General features: G+C 42.4%; 1 protein-coding gene across 1 annotated transcript; it reads right to left on the bottom strand.

Moving 5' to 3' along the window:
• Positions 1–269: 269 nt before the first annotated feature.
• doc2a (double C2-like domains, alpha) lies at positions 270–22,672 on the bottom strand (the record flags this gene model as incomplete). The annotated part of the gene is made up of 11 exons (XM_080048676.1): positions 270–406; positions 1,481–1,577; positions 1,882–1,963; positions 3,516–3,724; positions 6,219–6,278; positions 7,554–7,680; positions 10,937–11,046; positions 11,324–11,398; positions 12,241–12,320; positions 14,258–14,610; positions 22,641–22,672. The coding sequence occupies 11 exons, from the start codon at positions 22,670–22,672 to the stop codon at positions 270–272; spliced, it is 1,362 nt and encodes a 453-aa protein (XP_079904802.1).
• Positions 22,673–23,793: the final 1,121 nt, after the last annotated feature.

The raw sequence follows: 23,793 nt of genomic DNA, 5'->3' as shown, positions 1-23,793 counted from the left end.
TAAAACAATTCTCATACGTTTAGCTTTGTGGCAGGGAGGGGGAGGACAGTTCTTTCCAGATCCATCTATTTTCGAATCCCAGATGGATTATTGATGTCTTGAATGTGACCCCCTGTGGGTATGTTGTTATGGATTATGGTCTCATTTATGACATAAAGTAAGTAAGACGTGAGTCCTTCATAATCATGCACACAAGCCTCAGGACATGCAATGAATCTCTACAACCCCCGAGTGCGTCCATTGTCACAGCACAGCAGAGGAGCATCAGTTCAGTCCTGTAGAGAGGACCCGGGCAGCTCGTTGGTCAACGTGTGCCAGCGCTCCACCTTCGTGCCCTTGTTCTTCAGACAGTCTATCCAGTGCTGCAGAGTTTCCCCCTGTGAGTGACACCCAAAGGACACCCCCCCTATCCCGCACAAGACACAAAAAAGATAAAAGTCAGGTTGACTCGGGAGGGAAGTGCACACTCCATAAAGATAACAGGTGAGGACCATGGAAATGGACACGCATTGCAAGAATTTTAATACCGAATAGATCTTTGCACTGTAAGAAGAGTGGGCATAATGGGCTGAAGATTGTTGTTCTACAGAAAATCTTCTACACATTGTGTAATTGTTTTTTTTTATATATCATTCAGTTTAATTAGCAGCAACTGTTAATTCTGTTCCTGGCCTATTTCCCTAGTTGTTTGAGTAATTACCTACAGACAGAAAAACATTTCCATTTCTAAAGGAAATCAAGGGCTGAGACTGAGTGAGCTGAAAAAATGTTTTTCCTATTATAGTAGAACACTTCAAAATATGGTGTTCAACGCAAAAAAGGGAGTATTTTAGTTTGCTATTTTCAGGATTTGTTGAAAATGAAAAAAAATAAAATACATATAGAAAAAACACCAGACTTAACCTGTACCTGGCGTAAGAAACACTTATCTTGAATTTAAGAGCTCCCAGTAAAAGTGAAAGTACACAAGTTATTTAAATATAGCAGCAGGAGTAAATGGGATTACTTACTCCCACTCACAGAGTAAGTAGAGCATAAAGCTCGTTTTCAGCCAAAATGCCAAAGATCCTCTTTTGGCAATTAAACCCTGTGTATATGACACACACTGCTGCTCTCAGAGAACAGCATGTTCAAATATCTTTGGCAACATTTGCCATGGGTGCAACACGATTAGGTGCCTTTCTTTTCTTTTCTAAAGATATTTTTTGGCATTTTTCATGCTTTATTGATAGTGTGAAGAGACAGAGGTGAAATGGGGCAGAGAGGGGAGTGACATGCAGAGAACGACCCGGGCAGGACCCAAACCCGGGTCTGCTGCTGGGCCCGGCCCGGGGGGGCGGCGGGGACGACGCCCTGCCTACTGAGCTAAGGGCGCCCCGATTAGGTGGCTTTTAACATGCCCAGCCAACGAATCAGTAGTCTAAAAAGCACCAATACAGTAAACGATTAGCTGGCAATGTGTTATGTGGCATCAGCTCACCTATGAAGTCATTGGACTTTCCCAGGTCGTAGTCCCACACTGTGACCTCCAGTGTCTTGGTGGCTAACTCTGAGAAGGTGATGTCATAGAAGAACTCCTGGGTGGAAACAAAGAGAAGTGTGATGAGCGGACTGGGGTCTGAGGTCAGAAGAGCAATACCTAACAAGCATGTTAGTTTTCTTCTAATAAACTTAATTACTCCCTAATGAGGCAGCTACGTATTCATATGCAAACAGTAATTGGCTGTCTCACTGAAAGGCTGCAGAAACTTTGCATGCAGTGTGGTGTCTGTGGACCGCATGTGTCTGAAAGAGCTTTCTCTATACATTTGAGCCATTGTTAATGTGCGTCTCGCTCCCACAGTTATGCACATGCACATGTACACAAAAATGGACGCCTACCTCATTAAACTCCGGGTTGAGAGTCTTTTTTATGACTGCCGTTTTGTGCTTGGATTTCTTATGAACGTCTGGCTTGAGGTACCTGAGACAGAGGAACGTCATACATTGTCATTTGAAGTACTGCTGAAATAAAAAATAAAGGAACCATATAAATACCAGTGGTGAACATATTACGTGACACAGAAATTCATTACGTTCCCTCAGGATTCAGTGTTTTTGGCAGTGTCAAATGCTACGTTCAAAGCAGATCCTCTTAAGCTCACTGGGCACGAAATGTGACATCTTCAGTGACAACACTTAAAAAGTGGACCTAGAATCCTTTGGACAGCGCCAGGCTAGCTATTTCCAACTGTTTCCAGCATTTAAGCTAAAAGCTATTTCATCAAACAGTTATATGCATTATTTGTGAAACAAACCCTGCGTGAGGACTGATAAGTAAATCCTTTACCCACCCACCACAGCATGTACTGGAAGAATCTCAGCATCCCTCAGCGGGCGTCATTAAATTCTCAGGATATTTTTGAGCCAGCTGGAAGGAGCGTGGCCAAATCTCTGTTCACATTTGCTTTCCACCCACCACCCACAGCTCGGAGAGCGTATGTTCCCACCCGCTCTCAGACACAACAAAGCATCTGGGGGAGAGAAAAATAAAAAAAGAGCTCCCGCCAAAGACGCAAGCATGCAGCCCAAATGAAGTAAGGCACACGAAGCATTGCTTTGAATGTACGAGGGAGGCTTGCGTAGGTTCTAAGGGTGTAAAGGATGAGTTTTAGGCATGGTAGGAGTGGATAGGTGTTTACTGATGGTAGGCCAGCACATCAGCATGTGTTTGTGTCTGCGCAATGGGAGGTTGTTTAGTGTTTTTATTCCAGAAACGAGAACCCAGGGGAACACTAAGGGAAGACGAGGGGCATTTTACGTCTCATTTGTCCAGTTTCTGTCAGGATGCATTACTCAAACCTCACTGGCCCAGATGCAAACATATACACAGTGACGCAGACAGTATTGCTTTTCTTTCATCAGTGAGTAATGAAACTCCAAAGGACCTCTGTGACACCAACAATTGCATGGTGATACAGTCCGCCCATAACATTAGATCACGTTGCCGCCTTTGCCTAGGCTGTCAATACACACACACACACACACACACACACACACACACACACACACACACACACACACACACACACACACACACACCACACACACACACACACACACACCACACACACACACACACACACACACACACACACTGTTATCATTACATGTGAGTGGTATTTTCACAGTGCCATCCACTTGTGTGGAAGCTTCCCCTCATTTGTCACCATTGCCGTCTCCGTGGTTGACTCAAGCCATCTATCACTCATGAATGGCAACAAAAGGTGATTCATGGGGTCAATATAAGCCAAGGGCCAGTTAGGACCAGGTATTATTGTCGGGAGGGAGATTGGCGCTGGATAGAGCTTGTGGAAATTGTGCTGAAATGTGGCTCGCAAAACGTCGATCCATCATTTAAGCTGCTCAACAATTATTTTTATGTGTTTACATTTGCTAAGCTTCGCCATAAATTATTTCTTTTGTCGTCCAGCTTGCAACATTATTCAGCTTTAGTGCTTGGATGGCATCCTCACGTTTTAACATATGGGTCTGAGTAACCGTTGACGTCCATGGCAGCCAGGTGGGCACAGCGCTTGACGCCCACACACAGCCCGCCACGAGCCCGCTCCTTGACCTCCTTTGACTCGCCCTTTACGTCGCCATCGCTGGCCGGGGGGAGGTACTGCAGGCACAGCAGCAAACGACCTCTCTCCTCTAGGCTTCTCTGCTGCTCGGTCTCCCACTGATAGAAGGAGGGGACACAAAAGACAGAAATTCAGGAAAAAGGTGCGTGAGCTGCATTTTTCTTTTTTAGATTATTGATTCAAAGGTCAGCGATTCTGGAAAATGCTGTTTGTCAAACTTACTTTTTGTTAATATCAGTGAATAACTCTTCACAATTCACAACCTGTCCGTACAGTGTCTGTATTTTGACAGAAAATGGATTTTGACAACAAGCATTCTCCATAATTGCTGACTCCACCTTTAAGGTTTAGGGTTAATATTGAAAAAGATGCATCGAAGGCTTGTTGTGCCATCATCTGCTAATTACACAATAAAGGTAGTTGTTCTCTAAAGCAGCTGTTTTCTATATTTTTACATTACCAATGGATTAAATTACTATGTGAAATGGAAAGAGAGTCACTTGGAGTGATGGACGCTCAGGGCATTACCTCTAAACCCTGCTGTTGTTCAGCTTTTTAGAAACTTTTGGCTAATTGTTTTGGATGTATGTCCCACTGCTTTATTGTCCACTCTCATGCTGTCATCAGGCATTTTGATAGACTCACTGTACTACCCCTGCTCATCACCAGAACTTCACACATTTAGTGACCAACTGATTAATTGTGCCGCTAAAGAACCAGATATTTCTCTCAGTAGTTGGTCAAGAGCAAAGACTGGAGGAGCCTAAAACAGTGGCACGTATGCTCTGCTTCGTCTTAACATGCTCGACATATCAACCTAATAGGGTGAAAATATGACAGTGTTGTGTATAGTGAAGCAGTTGAGGAAGGTTTAAAGCTTTAAAGAGTGGATCCACAGCAGAAATCAAAGCAAACGTTATCAACTATTGCAACAAGTGACTGGCTAAATGCTACAAGTGTAGCAGTAGCAGAGTTCTTTACGGTTCAGCCGATATAGGCTGGACCTTAAAGCGGCCAGTGCAAACAACTGAGTACATTTCATAAAAATTCAAAGTTTTATTAGAAATACATGTCATTTTCTCATTCAACAGTTACATGATCTTTCTTGATGCACTTTTACTTCCTTCACTGTGATGTAGTTCATCTCTCTTCTCGCAGCAGACACACCTACATATTGCTCGGTGACTCATCTAACGTTTGAGCTCGTCTGCCACAGATCACAGACAAACCCCACCCACAATGTCATTGTGATAAGCGGGAGTGCAATCAGTACCATGGGAAAGACCTGTTTTGGTCAAACCTTAAAGTCGTATGAACTTTGTCGCTGCCGGGCTAGAGTATTTTTCATGTAGAACATCAAACTGTTAGCAAAGCATTTGACAACAACTGGAACAACAGAGCAGATTAAAAGTGACAGATGAAAGAAAGCGCGGAAACGGCAGCAGAGGTTAAAGAAGGGGGGGAAGACGATGTTCCCATAGGACCGTGACTCACCCTCATGGTTATACATGTATTTTATTTATAGGGAAGCTGCTCGTTGACTATTTTTGAGACTTTCATCACTACAGCTGCAGCTCAAGTTATGTTTGCTGTTTCATCAAAGACCATCATATATTTAATGTGAAATGGGTTCATCACTCATCTACTGTATTCTTTTCACAAAATGTCTTCTCCCCTCACATCAGTCCGTCTCTCATCAAGTCTTATCTTAAGGCGAGAGGTGCACAGAGCTCTGACGATCAATATCCCACACGCCCAACACTCTTTAATTTCTTTAATTGTCTCAACAGCTTGCCCCTTTTCTGTTTTCAAATTATCCCTTTTCCCATTTTTCAATGGCTCCTTGTCTTTGTTTCTCTCTTGGTGTCATCATTACTGTCAACAGGCAGTTGACCATTAGCGTGGATAATTTGCAACAGGTATGTGGTAATGAAACAACTCAGAGCGTCGCAGATCGATAGTGAGCAACTCATTAGGAAGGTGGAAACAAGCAGGCGTCAATGTGCAGACAGACGGCTACACGCGTGCTACAAGCACACACGGTGACAAGAAGAATAGGGAAGGGGAAAATGTATGGGTGGGCTCTGCAACCTTGAATGTGGTGAGAAACTCAATTGCAGCTGTGCCACTGCTGCCCTCCTAATGGCGTTAGAAAGACTACACTGGCCCTTTGGACCTGCCCCTTGGTCAATTTTAACCCAAAATGGCATGGGAGGATTGGCTCTGAAATTCATTATTTACTTTAACCAGCTCCTAAGTTGGAATGTTAGTTATAGAACAAAATCAGTGTTTTCAAGTTGTCAGTCCTTTTACAGAAATCATGTGAACTTCTTCTTAGTATAATCATTTAATGCATTGGCATTATTCTTTTTTTGCATTAACCTGTAATTGTCACTTTTTCAACAGCAACAATTACAAAATTGGATGAGTAGAAGAACTGTGCAATCGGTTTGTAGTAGCTTTGATGTAAAGCATGCAGCAATTTGTAGTAGACGCTTTAATTTCAATGTCACACAACCTGCAAGTCCAAAGACAGACAGACAGACATAACTACAGACAGACAGACACACACAGGGAGGGTGTGGTGCTCACCTCTCTCAGGTAGCAGGAGATCCCTCTCAGGGCCGTGCTCATGGCGGTCGGTGAAGGCAGCTGGAGGCAGAGAAGGCAAAAAGAATAATAATGAGGGGAATGTGACTGGCAGAAAAGGATAGCGGAGCAAAGCAAGGAAATCAAAATGTATGGATGTGTGGAGTCGAAGGAGAAGCCACTTTGAAATTAACAAGCCTGACACAGTGTCTGCCTGGCAGGAGGACAGAGGGGCTTTAGCGTTTGATCACAGGCAGCCCTTTCCAACTCACGAAGAACAAAAAGCACCCTCCCATCCTCTGTTCACACAAATGCCCCCCCACCAGCTCCACTCCACTTTTATTTTTTAATCCATTTGTTTCTCATCTCTCTCTTTTGCTCTCCCTCGGAATTAATGCCTCTCCTCTCCTTTCATCCACTCCCCTCTTTCTCCTCTCCATTTATTCTCCCTATCTCTTTTCACATTTGTGACCCGGCTGACATTTAGCCAGCACAAAGAGCTATTTGTTGGCCATAAGAATGCATATGATACTCTGTACCCCAATTATATTTGTAATTTTTAGGCAAGAGTCATCTCAATTATGTCAATAAGCCGATATGACAGCCTGATATGGGCCAAACGCAAAACACAAGATGTGGCCCAAAGTATGAAGCTTTGGTTCTGGAGCTGTTGATCTTGTTTTGGGCTGTGTGCTTTCAATTTTGTGACAACAGTCTGTTGAAGGCAGACTTTTCCCGCTCCAACCTAACAATCCCCGCGTGCAAATGTTTGAATGGTGACTTCCAGCCAGACATCATCGTTCAACATGAGAGGACAACCTTACTAATGTAATGCTGTTTGCTGAGTGTGAACAAAATTCCTGCAACCTGGATTTAAAAGCTAGTTGAGAAGACTTCCTACAAGAAGAGTGGAGGCTGGTACAGTGGCAGATGAATTATTCCTGGTTTGGGTTAATTTTTTCATTTGCATATCATTCTCAAGTGTCCGCATACTTCATTCAAGTGCCCACATATTTGTTTTCTTATGCAGTGCAACTGCTTAGGCATTTTATAAATAGTGATATAATAGTCGGCCTTTGCAACAGTAACTTTACAGAGACATTGGCATTTAATATGTTTTGTAACCTAGGTGTGTGCTCATCATTGGAGTGGATAAGTATGTCTAATAAATACTGATGTGTCCTGCTTTCATACATCAGGTTCTGAGTCACACAGGAAGCCTTATTATATTGAACATAACTGTGACTCCCAGTCATTTAACTCTCTTGTACACTCTTGTTTTCCTATTTACTTTTTCTCAACCCCCCCCCCCCCCCCCCCTTCCCACACCCTTCTCACAGGAGGAGGATGCTCCAAACAGATGTTAAAGTGTTTGGTCTGGTCAGGCTTCACACGGCGCAGGGCCACCCGCGACTCCCCGATGAACTCATTATGCGTCAGCTTGTCTTCATCGCACACCGACACCCTAGGAGTGAGAGACAGAGGAGGGCTGATTGTTAGGCAGAGACAGAGTTAGAAAAAAATGAAACCATATGCATATGTGTGTATCTGCCTACGTGTGAAACAATTTTACATGTTGTGACTCTTAAAGAATCCCTGACGATTTGGTAACATTTTAATGAGGGAAGGAAATATTCGACAAAAACCCGACCTGAATTAAAAGGGCACACAATCAGAAAAAAAACACATACATAAAACCAGCATCGTTCAAGTGGCCTAATTAGCATTTTCTCTGCCCGTTGGGATGTAGAAAGTGTGAAAGTGCAGCATGCAAGGTGAAGTCAATCCATTATCTATGTGCCTCGCAAACCTTTACACCTAACATACTGTAGCCCGAAATGCACAAGTGGGTGGGAGCAGCAGTGAGGAAAGGAGTGAAGGCGATGGAGAGAGACTGGGTATAAAGTTAAATCAAAAGCCGCTGGGCGAGGGATGGAGTGACTGTGGAGTGACTGGGTGGGTGAGAGTGGGAGATAAAAATGTGAGGGTTTATTAAAATTTGTGTGTGTGTGTGTGTGTGTGTGTGTGTGTGTGTGTGTGTGTGTGTGTGTGTGTTTGAGAGAGTGAGTGAGTGAGTGAGTGAGTGAGTGAGTGAGTGAGTGAGTGAGTGAGTGAGTGAGTGTTTGGGAGAGTGAGGGAGAGAGAAAGGGAGGGGGGGAATTCATGCCTATGATTTCTGCCTGTAAATGTCTATAGGCAGGAGGAGTGGAAAATCAGTATGCTATAGCCTATGCTAACATAGATCCGGTGTGACTAGCTTTTTCTGTGCTCCTTGTACATTTGAATGAAAGTAGAACAACCAAGAAGGCAATCCCTCAGAGGAGGCGTCCACATATGAAAACAAAAATTCCATTACTGTCAGAATGAAACGTCACGGTCGCCTGCTGCTTTCGGTTTCATGTTATAAAGTAGAACTGTAGAAGGTGCAAGAGGCCAGTCACATGGGCCAGATATGTGTAAGCATCCCCAGAGGTAGTTTCTAGTCAGGTAGCTTGCCCAAAAGGAGACCTGAAACCTTCAGCATCGATAGTGAGGGGAAATGAACCCAGGACAGATTAAAAATGGAAGAAAGAAAAAGACAGAAAAGACAGAGAGATGAAGTCAGTCAGAGCTGAGAGGTGAAAGATGTGATGTATGAGTGAGATCACACAGCTGTGAGAAAAAAAAGCTTGAGGATAGACAGTAAATAAAAGTAGGCCCACGCTAGGTCAAAGTGTGAAGCACAATGTCACACATTACGAGGTGATATACCCATTCTACTGTCAGTATGACAGCTCACGTTCGTTCACGCCAGACATGTGACTAATAGGCTACATGGTCACTGCTGCCGTCTTCAGTTCAAGTGACAATTCAAAGGCTGCAACCGCTATGAGTATAGTCATGAATACATAGTGACACCTTTTATGGAGGCTCATTTCTGCCAGAAAAATAATTATAAAAAGTTAGATATCATCTAGCTCAAACTAGATATTCCATTAAAATGTTGAATTATTTTCTGATAATACTAGTATCTAATTCTCAGTAGATCGTTTTTCATTTATAAGACAAATAATTTACTTACCGTTATTGTATTTATTTTGAATTTTACTGTAAAGGAGAGCGAAAAATCTAAATTCTTAATGAGAGGTTTAACTCAATTAATGTATTTATTTGTGTCATTCCTTACTTTTTATCTAAGCCTATATATATTTGGGGGCGCCTTTAGCTCAGTTGGTAAGGCGTCCCCCTCCCGGGCGGGCCCAGCAGCAGACCCGGGTTTGATTCCCACCCGCGGTCGTTCTCTGCATGTCACTCCCCTCTCTGCCCCATTTCACCTCTGTCTCTCTGCACTATCAATAAAGCATAAAAATGCCCAAAAAATATCTTAAAAAAAAAAAAAAAAAAAGCCTATATATATTTATATACAGTATATCCTTTATATCTTATTGTGGAAAAGCTTATTGGCCCATATCGTCCAGACAGTTGTGAATAAAAAAAAGACCTTCCTTCCCGTCATCAGAGAGCAATATACTGTAAATAAACAATTGTAACTTGTGAATGGCATTTTTCAGAAACTGTTGTGGGAACAGCTATTCCATATTCTACTGCCTGCAGCGTCTGGTTTTAACTTGGAGGAGAAAAACCAATAACACAGCAGCATTTTCTCCTGTTGATAAAAAGGAAGAGTTCTGCCCTTTTTTAAAGAGATGTGGCATTTATTGTGGTATCATTGAGTTCTGTTCGAATTGGAAAAACCGTCCTTTGCTGTGATGGATCTTGTTTCCCCTGCGTTGTACGTGTTGACATTTAGTTTATTTAGTACTGACACTGGCTTTCTTAATGTTAATATTTCAGATGGCTCAAATATTGACTGCCATTTATCCTTTTAGATACAGTGGAAGTAAAATAAAAACACTATACAAGACAACAATATTGGCTCATAAAGCTGTATGTGAAATGTGTAATAATTGTCTATATAGGGTTGGATGTTTCCTTTCAAATTTTCCCTAACAGCACTCCTAATTTTTGATCTGTTACATAAACCAGATTTAACTGAATGTTGTTTCAGATATCAGTGCATTGCAGTGGACAAAGTTCAACATGTTTTCATGTTTCAATAAGGTTAACCTTCCTGTCCCCTGATCTTTAGATGCCTCTGCTGAATGAACACAGTGTCCTCGGTTCAACACAGTGAAGAAGGGGCCAGTCTCCTCTAATTTCCCTCGAGAGATCACCGGGCGAACCTATTTAAATCCCAAGTTTTAGTCACAGGCAGAGACAATTCGCAGCTTTCGTCACCTCTGGCGGGGGGTCAATGAAATTAAAACACCCTGCGGTGCCTAGTCTGACCTCAATCTGTCACTCCAAGTTGGAAAGAAAGAAAGGAAGGAAGGGAGAAAGAGAACGGATAGAGAAACCAATAAAGAAGGATGCTTTAGAAGGAGAAATGAGGTGCGGAGATCTCAGCTGATCCTAGTGGACAGGAGAGATGTGAGGAGCGGAAAGCACATAGGTGAGGTGACAGAGGGTTGGATCAAAGCATCAGCAGAGATAGGAGAGAGAAAGGATAAAGGCCTATAAAGCAAGAGCCGAGGACTCTTTGACTCAGATAGACGATAAGAAAATCCTTTGTAAGCAAGAGACGGCTTCTGATGGGCAAGACACAACAGAGTGGCAAGGGATGTGAAGGAGACAGAAATAGCAAGAGAGAGAGAGAGAGAGCCTCGAATGCAAACATTTACCGGAGTGTTTTGCGGTACATGTCTTCCTCTGTGATACCACAGTAGGTGAGCGTCTCGTTCCACACCGGGTTCAGCGTGTTGCGGACTGTCTTGGTTTTCAGTTTATTGGCCTGAGAGGAGGAGAGCAAAAAGCAATAATGTATTTTTTTTCTCAGAGCTGTTAACACCAGCAGCAACCTCAAGAGAAAAATCATTTCTTAGAGGTTTTGAGGTCCTTTTGTTTTGGATCAGATATACTGGTCTTCACTTGCATTTTACATAACGCAGCCCAAAGCGAGAATCATAAAGTATGTGCACTGAAAAATCCCCGGTAACAGATTATTGAAGGTCTGTTTCAATTGTAAAGAAAATGAGCAGTATAAACAAAGGTCTAATAATAAACCAGACCTTGCAGGCTCCCGGCAGAAGGTGCAGCTTGACGTAAGGATCAGCCAATCCATTGAAATCCATCGGTTTCAGACCCTAATAGAGACAGAGGGAGATGATTTAAGAGAGAGAGAGAGAGATAAAATAATTGGGGGAGAACATTGCTGCCCACACCAGTACTAAAGTGTTAAATAATTACCAGGCTGATGAGGGGTTCATTTACAAATTGAATCTAAGCACGGTGGTAGAGAGGTGGTGGGGTGGCTTTTAATTTGACGGATAGTTTCAGTTGACCAGTGGGACCACTTAGTGCAGAGAGGCTTTTAAAGGTTGTAGAATTGAAGGATGAAACATCCTCTAATAAGATGAGAATAATTGAGAATCTGTGTTTCTGATGCAAAATGCAATTTGAGGTGAAGGTCTGTTTGACCCATTGCTACAGACTTTTATTTTGAATTAGAGTGGTGCCCAGTTACAACACTTTTAGCAGCTATTTAATGAAGTTGTAAGCCAGGGAAAAAGGAACCAGTTTTATTAAGCCTATTTTGGCAGCTGTATAAGCTCTATTCTGGTAGGCTACAGGGGTGCTTCGACATCAGCGCTAACATTAGCATGCTATCATACCCCCCAAAACAATTCCACCTATTGATGTAACAGGCATGATATTTTATGACAATGGTTCAAAATGAAATGGTCACATTTGGTAATATGCACTTAATTAGTTAGACAGTTGTCAAGACATTTAACTGGAAAACAAAAATGTCAACCTCAACCTCCAGGGACCCTGAATGTACAAGATTAAATGGCAGCCCATCTAATAGTTGTTGAGATATTCCCAAGCTGGGATAAAGAGGTCAAATGTGAGAATGGCTTAAAAACAGATATTGCAGCAAGAAAAAGTACCTGCTTTGGTGGATTTTTCAGAGGACAGTATTTACCTTTGCTTTCAGGACTGTGCAGTGTAAGGAGCTGGTGGCTCTCTCATACAGAAGATCAAACTCTAACGTCCCCAGGGAGGCTGCAAGGCAGTTGATAAAAATGTGCCAGTTACTTCAGTAATTACTTTTCAGCAAATGACTTTATTAGGTTGTATAGAGAATGATGGCAGGAGGAAGTACAAATCGGCTATGGACTATCAGAAAAAAACTGTCTATCCTTGCCTCAAAGCTGGGGTGGAGGATTTGGGGAGAAAATGGCAGTTGGGATAGAGATTCGAATCCAAATACCTCAACCGCTCCACTTGTTCTCTTTGGTCCCTCCCCTATGGTCCCTCCCTGATACGCTCTCTACACCAACAAAGTTGTGCCAAAGTGAATGGATAGTCCCAACAGCCAATAAGAACAGAGAATCGGGGCCTCGCTCTGATTGGTCAAAGTGTACAGCTCGTGTTAATTTTGACCAATCAGAAATCACATACCCCAGCTTTAATGAAGACACTCAGAAAATCCCATTTGAACATTTCCTTACTCACTCTCTTCCAATCTCTCATGAGTTTGACGAGAAGATTGATATACGTCTACAGTCTGCAGCTAATTAGCTTAGGTTACCATAGACTGGAAACGGTGAAACAGACAGCTAGTCTGGCTGGTCTAAGGTAACCAGAGCCGGCCCGAGGCATAAGCGAACTAAGCGGCCGCTTAGGGCCCCCGACTGCCTGGGGGGCCCCCTAAAAAAAATAAAAAATAAAAAATTTGAAATTTGTGTGTTTGATATTAACATCATATTATGCAAATGTGAGTTATCATACAAAAAAAGGAATACAATTTTTTGGTCTAGATAATTAATATGTAATGTAATCAGTTCATCTGGGAGGAAATCCGAAATTATCTGATCATGTCACGTTCACATCCATGCACAGTGTGTATTGAGTTTATTTAAAAACAATTGGAAATGGGGCTGCCCTCAGTTGCCCATGCACTGTGTATAGTCTATAGCCTATTTCAGCCTCGTCTGTGGAAAAAAAAGATAACTGGACAACAGAGTTCTTTTGCTTCGTTCCTCACACTGCATTTAAATGCATTCATAATATTACAGAGAAATATGTCCCGTAAAAGAAAAAGAGCACCAAGCCCATCCCAATAATATTTTATTTTATATTAATATTTTTATGGAAAATCCATGTGTCCTTCTTCAATAGCTTCTAACTCATCTGACCCAGTGTCTCCAAATTATTTGTTCACACAAAATTTCTCAGATTTAGCCTCTTAATTTCCCTCTCAAAGTACACCAGATTCATGCATTTCACTTTAAAAAGGTTAAAAAAATCTCCCGGGGGGGCATACCCCTGGACCCCCCTAGGAAGGTCTGAATCTCGGCTGTCTAATATTTTCACACAGCTCCACAGTGGAGGCACTAGCGGAAAACACTGGGTGTGTGAATGATATTTAACAAAGTTCTAGTTTCTAGTTTCAGCAGCGCTAACATTGGAGAGGGGCCCCCTAATCATATTTCGCTTAGGGCCCCCTGAAGGCTTGGGCCGGCTCTGAAGGTAACACATAATAATACTGATTACCAACACTTGTAGAGTACCAACCGCAATAGGCTATATCTTGTTTGTTCAATTGTAAAACTATAGGAAGTGACCTTTTCCCCTGTAGGCTACTGCCAAGAAATGATCTCTGTTAAATCACAACTTCTTCTCACTTCTACACTGTAGTTTTTGTACAGGCTAGCTGTTTTCCCGTTACCAGTCTTTTTGCTAAGCCAAGCTAACCAGCTTTATTTTTATTTAACCTTTACTTAGGCCTTTAGGCAAGGACATAATTTACGGGGGGGGGGGGGGGGGGGTTCTCAAGAGATAGCCTATCTGGTCACACAGCACCAGTACAACACAAAGTCACAGGTGGACAGGAAAGAGACACACATCAAACTAAAACTTGGAAAAGTAAAGAGTGCAAATGTGCACAGTAATTAGAGTTTGAATGAAACCAGGTCATCACTTTTCAGGTGACTCACTGTTATCGTCGCTGTCACAGCTGTCGATCTCGATGGAGGTGTCCATGCTGCTCATGGCTGACAGTGACCCTCCTCCGCCCGTCGCCCCTGGTAACAGCGGTGACAACAGACAGCTGCTCCCTCCTCCTCCACCGACGCCCCCTCCCCCTTGGACCGCATGCCTGGGGCTGAGAGTGGCGGGCGCTGCCACCTGATTGGGCGAAAGCGGCTCAGAAAAGGAGGAAGTGGGCGAAAGGCGAGGAAAGTAGGCAGAGATTTGACGGATGGGGCGGATGGGGCCCGGACAAACGTCAATAGCCATGTGCTCCTGGATGGCGACGGCTAAACTTTTTCCTTTTCGCACAGTCATAGGGCTGCGATAGGGCTGCGGGGAAAGAGATGGATTAAGATTATTCCGGAATTTGTTCGTCCGAAGCAGGAGTGAAAAAACTGATCCGCAGACATGAGCTGTTGATCTCCATTCTAGCTCTGCTGTTCCATGATAAGTAAGGTAAGTATAAATGAGCGAAGTGAGATGGTCGGTGATTAATGAGATCTTATCCTGTGTCTTTCTCTGAGATATCATATCATTACGCCTAAAGAGTTTCTCATTTGCCATAAGAGGAACTTGTCGTAGGAAATTTATCCCATACTGAAATCTCCTTCAATATAATTAGAACTTAGAAGACTTAAAGCCACTACAAGTAACATTGCACGTTGGCGGCCCCTTTGGACAAAAGCGGTAGTATTTTTACGACGCCAGCTGTCGTGAAGCTGTTTTCTAGCTCGTGCCGGGCGTGCGAGATTCAAACGATCAGGAAGCAATAGGCTATAGTGCATGTCCCGTGTGTTGAAAGTGTGAGGGCACCGGACTCTTTTCGGCTCCGTGAGAGTGGTTAGTGACACAGCATCAACTAATGCCAGTCAGTGCTACACACACCTGATTGCAATGAGTTGATGCAGTGTCACCTCTCACGGAGCAGAAAGATTACGTGTCCTCACAAAAAGCAAATGAACGAGAGACGGCAGTTAGTATGGATCACGATGAGGTAATGTGTTTATGTTGTTGTAAATAATGACTATTTCAGATGAATAATGGTCATCTGATGATGCTGGTGAAGCAAAGTAAACTTTGTTTTAGTAGGCTACCGCTCATTCATTTAGGAGTAAACACCGCAGTCTAGGTTCGCTCGCGTGAAATTGTGTATACGTTGCTTGGCAACGCCCTACCGCCCGCCTATCTCTCCCTTTATATTTTCTTCATTGCATTTTATTTTTTTTCTTTGATGGTTCAGCCCCGTTATCAGTCATTATGACGGCAAACAACTGTCTCAAACAAGGCTCCCGCTCCCCTTCCCTCACCTGGAAGGATAGGCTTCTCAAATCGTGTGCTGCGCCACACTGAAATCTGCGACCAATATGGATATGTGACCATAGAGCATGCAGGCGTGAACCGAAAATCGGACTGGGTGTGCGACCAGACCAAATGCAGTAATAAAAACTATATAAAAACGTCCTTCTTTGCACTGATGGTTTCGTTTGCTGTTAAAGGTAATTTATGGTTATCAGAGGAAACATGAGGCTGTTTAAAAGATATTTAAATGTTACTCGGAGCTGCTTTAATAGTAAAATGACAAAATACAGAAGAATGTGTGTGAAACATTTGCATTTCAATGAAGTAGATCTGAATAAGCTCAAGGATATCAGGAAAATTAGAGGATAATAGGACAATATGGGTCTCCCTCAAATCCCTGATTAAATTGCAGTCTGTGTGAGCCGCCAAGGCACGCGTGTTATCTTAAGTGCTTTACAAATCCTCCATCGGCAGACAGGTAATTACGGGATGAAGACTTTCACAGGCTCTTCAGTACACTCTGACGGACAGAAGAGCCCTGTGGATTATATAAAGTTGTGGTAGCAGGGAGTGAGGTTGATCACAAGACCGAGGTGTCTGCTCTCTTCCCAAAAATACAAAAAATAGGTGGGTGGATTACAAGTACCTTACATCTTTTGTTGTCTAAAGACAGCAGGCCTTGAGGGGGCGTTCTGTCCTCGACACTGAACAAATCTCCCCCCTTCTTATCGATCCAAACTGAAACCGACATATGTGCAGTGCCAACACCTGCACTTTCTCCGTTTTGTCTGTAAATTGAGGCTTCGAAATATCAAAATGAATATAATCTCAGGACTCTCAGGGAAGGTGTTCATATTATGGACCAAATTCTGGCGACTGAAGGGACTGTAGGTAGCTTGAGAGGTAAATCAGTATTTTTTGACGATCATTAGACAAAATTCTTCATCTCTTAAAGCTCCCATATTATACACTTTTCGGTTCTATTATACACCATATTATATGGTCTTAGTGGTCCCTAATACGTTTTTCTTTAATTGTTTGCTGAAAAAAACTTTCAGATAATTTATTGTACTATGCTGATGTTCAGCTAATCTCACAATGGCCTATTTTTTAAAAAGAGCTGCAGCTCGCCTCGTAAATATACAATCTTTGAGCTGCCCCCGCCCCCTGTCCGGAAGCGAAGCCAGATACGCCTCGCCCTCTGTCTGTTTGTAAACAATGATGACGTATTTGCTGGGCCTGTTAGCGCAGTTAGCCTACCCACGAGAAGAACCAAGTCTAGTGCTAGTAACGCGCTTTGAACAGTTTGACATTACCTATTCTTGTCTACATGAAAGACTATGTTCATACAGATGCACTGACTTGCCGTTTCCAAGCTAATGGAAACGGCATGTTCACAATAAAAATGCTGCAAAAGATGGTGGCTACTGCGAAGCTAGCTCGGGAGCTACCGGCTAAAAATACCACTAAAATCAGTGAAAAAATTATCTTCAAAGTTGACTTCTACACTATTAAGTTCCAATCCTTTGTCCTGTTAAAAACTAGGCATTTCCACACTGGTGTGGGTAATAGAATTATATTTTTATGAGCAAAATGTAACCCTGTCAATATAAGGGCTACTAAAGCATTTATTGTAGGGCTAATGAAAGCTATACTTATTTAAAATGCTGTACTAAGAGAACTCTTTTTTTGTTTTAAGTGTTTGAAAAGGTTAGCTTGATTTTATTATAAGTGCCTTTTATTTTGAAACTCTTACGTATGAACTCTGAACTCTGTAAAGCGCGAGTAGTTGATTACAGGAGAGTTCCGTGAGTTGCGCAGAAAGAGAGATGAGACGGAGAGAAACACACGTTGTCGTTAATGCTCCGAACTAGAACCGAACAAGCAACTGTTTTGTTTACTGAATTTTATCAGAATACCCTCAAACTAACTAAATGTCAGAGCGACGTTGTTCTTTTGGGATAGACGTGAAGCTACCTAATTTCTTTTGTTGTTTCGCGCCGCCACGCGGACACCTTTTTGATGCTGCGGGAGAGCCCCAGTGTGTTCTTTTTCCCTTTGGTCAGGTTTTCTTTTGATGTTCGAATTCCACATCCAGTCCAAAGATGGCGAGCTAGTACTGAACCAGGATCCACTGTGATGAGTGATTTGAGTTGAAATTCTTTGGACTGTGAGTTATCTAATGCCCTGCACTAGTGGTAGGATTCGCACGCCACTACTCTTCTGCATACCGTGCAACGAGAACTCTTTACGGAACTTTCATAACTTATTGGTGTGATTAACACCATATGGTCCGAGTTAAAATACCCCGGGGTACATTTTCTTTATTCCTTTTTTTTACTTGGGCCCAAGGTTATGTGATTTATTTGTTTTTATGTGTTTTTTTTATATTGTGTCGAAAGATATATGTTGAAAGTGAAGATCTCTACTGTTATTGATAAATCTTTAAATAATACATCATAAAACTAAACTTACTGTGTTGTCTCATTAATCATCCATCCTGCTCTAGTAGTCGAACCTAACAATCTGGCCCAGAATATTGTCTTACATTGAAATTTAAATCTGCTAATCCAAGAAGGTGTTACAAAAAGCTGAATGCTTGTCTCGAAGCTAGCTCGGAAGCTACCGGCTAAAAATACCACTAAAATCAGTGAAAAAAATATCTTCAAAGTTGACTTCTACACTATTAAGTTCCAATCCTTTGTCCTGTTAAAAACGAGGCATTTCCAGACTGGTGTGGGTAATAGAATTATGTTTTTATGAGCAAAAGCTGAATGCTTGTCTCGAAGCTAGCTCGGAAGCTACCGGCTAAAAATACCACTAAAATCAGTGAAAAACATATCTTCAAAGTTGACTTCTACACTATTAAGTTCCAATCCTTTGTCCTGTTAAAAACGAGGCATTTCCAGACTGGTGTGGGTAATATAATTATGTTTTTATGAGCAAAAGCTGAATGCTTGTCCCAAAGCTAATAGCTATACACCAGTCAGGCAAAAATACCAATAAAAACATTTCTTTCAGTTTCACTGTTTGAAAAAACCCAGAAGTAGCTTCCTATCCGTTGTGTTATTAAAAACGAGGCATAGACTGCTGTGGTTAAGATAAATTAGTGGAGTATGAGCAAAAGCATTCTGTGTTGGTGTATGTAACATTCAGGCTGTACTATGGGCATCCTGTCGCTTTGCGGGGAAAGTAACATGGCTGTTGCTTGGGAAAATTTTCCAGAGGATCTCGGGGCCGTGGACCAATAAGAAATGGGGGGGGGGGTGGGGGGGGTTATCATAGACTACTGCACGGTGGAGGGGAAGCATGGACATATAAAGAAAATATGGGGATGTGGCTGTGCAGTTTATGACGTCATAAACTGCGAGAATTCTGAACGGAGTATATTGGGGGGGGAGGGGTGGGGGTTTCAGAAAGGGGGAGAGTGAGAAAAAGAGAGATTGTTATTTTTTTGATATTTTGGCAGTCTCTAGGCACACCGTGTACCCATGGATATGTTGGAACACATTTAAAAAGTGCATTTAGCATAATATGTGACCTTTAAAGGTGCTGTAAGCGGAATGGTTCTTTTAGCTAACTTCCTGTCAGTTACTGCAGTTAGCAGTCCCCTCGCTCGTCCCTACGTCACCACATTAATGCACTGCGGTCTTCAAGCAGCAAGTTATCTAGCATAATCTCAGATCCATAAGTGTGATAAAACATGATAAAAACCATCAAAACAGACATTGGGAAGGATTTTTACCTGCTCCGCCATTGTAGGCGCATACACATTCACCCATCTGTTGTTCTGGCGTGCACCGGCAGTGAGACCATGGAGTGTATATATGAGTGAGACGAATTTCGGTTTGTAGCGTTCTTTCTTCTGATTGGATAAACATTTCGGGATACTTCAATAAGTTTATTTGCCGATTACGTGCAAAGCAGCTGACTGAGAGATCGGCTTTATGAAACGCGCACATTATGTAAGTGATCACTGTATGAATAAAGCGATTTTACACTTATATTAACATAAATAAACCGCTTACTTCACTTTTTAATCTTAATCTTCTAAATCTCAAACCTGCATCCATCAACAGTGTCTGTACAGATTAAACCACCAACATATGTTAATCAGTGAGCTTTAGATATTCTGGTAGGAGGATTTTGTTTCCATCGAAAAAAGTCAGGCTACCTGGATCCCTGTTGCCAGTCTTTCTGCTAAACTAAGCTAAGCTAACGGCTGAATTTACCGTAGGCTACATGAATTAACAGTGGTATCAGATTCTACAAATGTTAGAATACTTTATTATCAATGTAGCTTTAATTGAATGTTTTCCTTTAATGAGCTAATATTAGAGTCTTCAGTCATCTGGATTATGTCAATATAACCAATGACACCCTGGTGAAAAACCCTTACTGTTGACCTTCAGCAGAATTACAAGCAGGGGAGGGTCATTTGTCACGTATGGTGCGATTTCCCTGCTGTGTATACACAACAGTGGGAGATGTTCACTGCATCTCAGCCTCACCTCCCTTTTTTGGCTCGAGATGACACAAACTTCGGGAACATGCCGCTGTGTGCCAGCCTCCAAACCTCAAACTAAATTGACTGACAGTACTTTGATTGACCACTGGCTCTGGAATGGGACAGGATGGACATCTTGGCTCTAGGAAAAACCATCACTAGCCATGTTGGGGCCACTGAGGTCCATCATAGAAAAACTAATGACGCCTGAAGCATTCAATGACTGGTCAGAGTTAATCACTTCTCAATTGAGTCTCACAGAGATAACAGAAGGGACGTTAAACATTGTTAAAACGAATGTGAGGTGGAAGAGTATTCCGGTGCTTATCAAAGCTACTGTGGCATAAATGAGAGTCTGTGACAATAATAAAACAACAGTGAAGCTGCATACTGAAGGAAATAATCTTAAATTAAGTGGAAGATTGCAAGACAATAAGGAGGTAAGATGGTAAAAACACTTTAATGAAACTTCCTGTGAAGATGATGATGATGATGATGATGATGATGATGATGATGATTTATTGTGGAAGATTCATTAGCTTGGATGAGTTGGTAATTATGATTGCTCTTATGAGTAATATATAACCCTTCAAAGCACACACACACACACACATACATATGACATTAAATTTGTTCGAGCAGGCCAGCAAATACACTACCGTCATATCATTAATTATTTTCTCTCTCTCCAGACACACACACACACACACACACACACACACACATACGTATACTGCTGTCTTCGTCGACACTCATCGTCATAATGCTTTCCCTCACCCCTTAACCTTACCTTAACGAACAAAACTGAATGTCAAAATCCAAACCCCTACACTAATGCAAACGTCATTCTAACCTCATCAAGTCTGAAGTTGTACCTCAAATGTCTGTCCCAATTGGCTTGATGTCGGGCGAAATGTCCTCACTTTAAAACATGTCCTCCCTCCTATGGTTTAAAACTGTAATTGGTCCTCACAAAGCTGGGTTTCTAAGTACACACACACACACACTATGCAGCTGTTGCAGGTTTGTGAGCGAGTGCTTGTTGATATAATGTGCGTAGTCAGTTGCTTCCCGGCCCTGTCAGATGTGGCTGTAGGCTGGAGCCCCAGCAGCAGCAGCTGCACACGTACAGCCAAATGGGTGGGGGGCCTGGTGGCTTGCAGCTCGCGGGGGGAAGCAGAGGCTCACAGAGAGCTTGGGATTGATTGGGCTTATGATGCCAGCTAGCATCTCTCTCTCATCTTCTCATTTCATCAGCATCAGCATCAGCATCACCACCATCAACTCGTTGCTGAAAAGTGTGGCAATGCACGCTCACAACAACAAGTTACGTGTTTCACCTCACACTTCACAGATGTGGATGTGCCAAAGCTTGTTCACCTATGTGACTCTAAGCCTGGGAGCGCATGGCTGAACAACTTTACATAATTCCCATAGGCTACAAGATAAGGGCCCAACTTGTCAACAGCAGCTACTTGCAGTAGCCCCGTGGCTGGGCATTATGCAACCATAATGTACAGTACAGTGTTTCAGGCATTGCTCCGTTGTACATATACTTTTGAGGTTACATAGGTTCCCAGCTTCAACAGCTGCCTGAAGCCGGTAGTCATGAATATCTGTGTGCAACATGCGACGCTCCCTCCTCCTCTTTCGACTCCTTCACTTTAAATTAGAGTCACATCACAGCATGAACGCTCGCTCCTTCAAGCCCCCTCCTCTATACCTTCTTATCTCCACCTATCCTCCTTCTCTCCCCTCTTTATTGCCTTAATATCAATCCCCCAGTCTTTTTCTCAGACACCATTATTCCACCTGTAGGTTTGTGAGGATCTCATCCTCTCACTCTCTCTCTTCCGGCTGTTTTTTTTCTTCTTCTGTTGTGTCCTACATACAATCGGCCCCTGCGGTGGGCTCCCTTCACCTTTAAATAACAAGCTGCTGGCTGACAGGCAGATGGTATAGCACAGTGCCACACACTGAAGCTACTTATTAGCGCTTGACAGTCAGCACATCATTTTTAGCCAGCCACTCCAACAGTCAGCCCTTCTCAATTAGAGCCAGGTTATTTTCAGGCAGCCAGGAATTGTTAAACTTCTGTGTGTAAATGTGTTAGTGTGTGTGTGTGTGTGTGTGTGTGTGTGTGTGTGTGTGTGTGTGTGTGTGTGTGTGTGTGTGTGTGTGTCTCACGTGCCTGTGTGTGTCGGATGGTGTGAAAGAAGGTGAAAGATACAATACCAGGCTGCCACATGTTGCACCTCCCTGCTGTGAGAGAATGTTGCTGAATAAAATGTTGTCGTCTTTTTAAAATGAGTATTCTGTCATGCATAGTGAAACAAGAAAAAAATAACCACATGGACCAAAAAGACAACGGACAAGAAGTGAAGATACAATTCTAGCTATAGAGGGTGAGGGGTGGAGGAGAAAAACATAAAGAAGAGGTATGGAACATAAAAGTGGATTTTGTGCAGAGAAATCAGGGGAAGGAAATGCGTATCGATCACACAATTCAGAGCAAAAGAAGAAGAAGAAAAAAGTGTACTTACCTCAGTGATAGCACAAGTGTGAAACTCCTCATAAAAAGGAGAGGAATCCAGCACAGAGAGGAGAGGGAGACTAACTAACAGGTGGCGAAGAGAGGAGCAGAAACTAGAGAGAGGGAGAGAGAGAAAGATAGGGAGAAAGAGGGACTGATTGAGCTCTACGCAGATCATCAAACATTAAATGCACTGATAGTTCAAGTTGAGATGGAAAAGAGGAGTGGGATGGAAAGAAGAGAGCGGCATTCTGGAGGAGGAAGAAGATAAGGAGGAGGATGGAGGGAGTCAAAAGAGAGAGAGAGAGAGAGAGAGAGAGAGAGAGAGAGAGAGGGAGAGAGGCAGTGGGGAGTTATTCCTTGACATTCTGTTGTGCATGTGACTGTTTCGCCTCGCTCCCCCCCATCCCCCACCCACACACACACATACATGCACACTTGGTTTTGATACTATAGAGGACGTTGCATTGACTTGCATTCATTGCAACCCTAAAGCACAAGGTCGATTATATTCCATATTTATTCTTCATGTCAACAAGATCCCAACCCAACAATGGATTTTCCATGTGAGAAAGTGTTGCCTGATACATAAAAAATAAATAAAAAACACAATATTCAGTAATGGAAACCGTTCAGCTTAATTAAAATGAGTGACAGTCGTTCTTTGTGGCCGGCTTCATTTGCTTATAGCCACATTTGAACAAAAAAGGCAGCCAAGTAGGTCATTTAAAAACTACAAGTTTAGAGACTAGCGGTGCATTTAACTTCAATTTAGGGAGGTTTTTCTGCACTCACAATGCTGCCATGTGCATAAAATAAAACAGAATTAGAAAAATTATATATTTTGAAAATCGGCACTCATCGAAATCAGCTATTCATTTCCCACCAGTTTTACGAGGTGATGTGAGTTGGGTCTAGCAAACAACAGCCAGGGGCAGTAATGTTTAACGTAATTTTTTTTGCACTGAAATAATCCAGAGTATATCAGAACTATCCAATATTATCAAAAAGCCATTTCTTATATTTATTTATTTATGCAAAACCAAACCTTAACAAAAAATTCCATGGTTTACCTTGTGACCTGATATGATTCCCCAAAAGATAGATGAGTCCCCGTAATGTGAGCGATGCAAGTACTCACACAAACAAAGTGTATCTTATTA

This window comes from Ammodytes marinus (genome assembly GCF_949987685.1).
Source record: "Ammodytes marinus genome assembly, chromosome: 20".
NCBI lineage: Eukaryota > Metazoa > Chordata > Actinopteri > Uranoscopiformes > Ammodytidae > Ammodytes > Ammodytes marinus.
The sequence above is the reverse complement of the archived record's forward strand: the minus strand, read 5'-3'. Positions and strand labels throughout refer to the sequence as shown.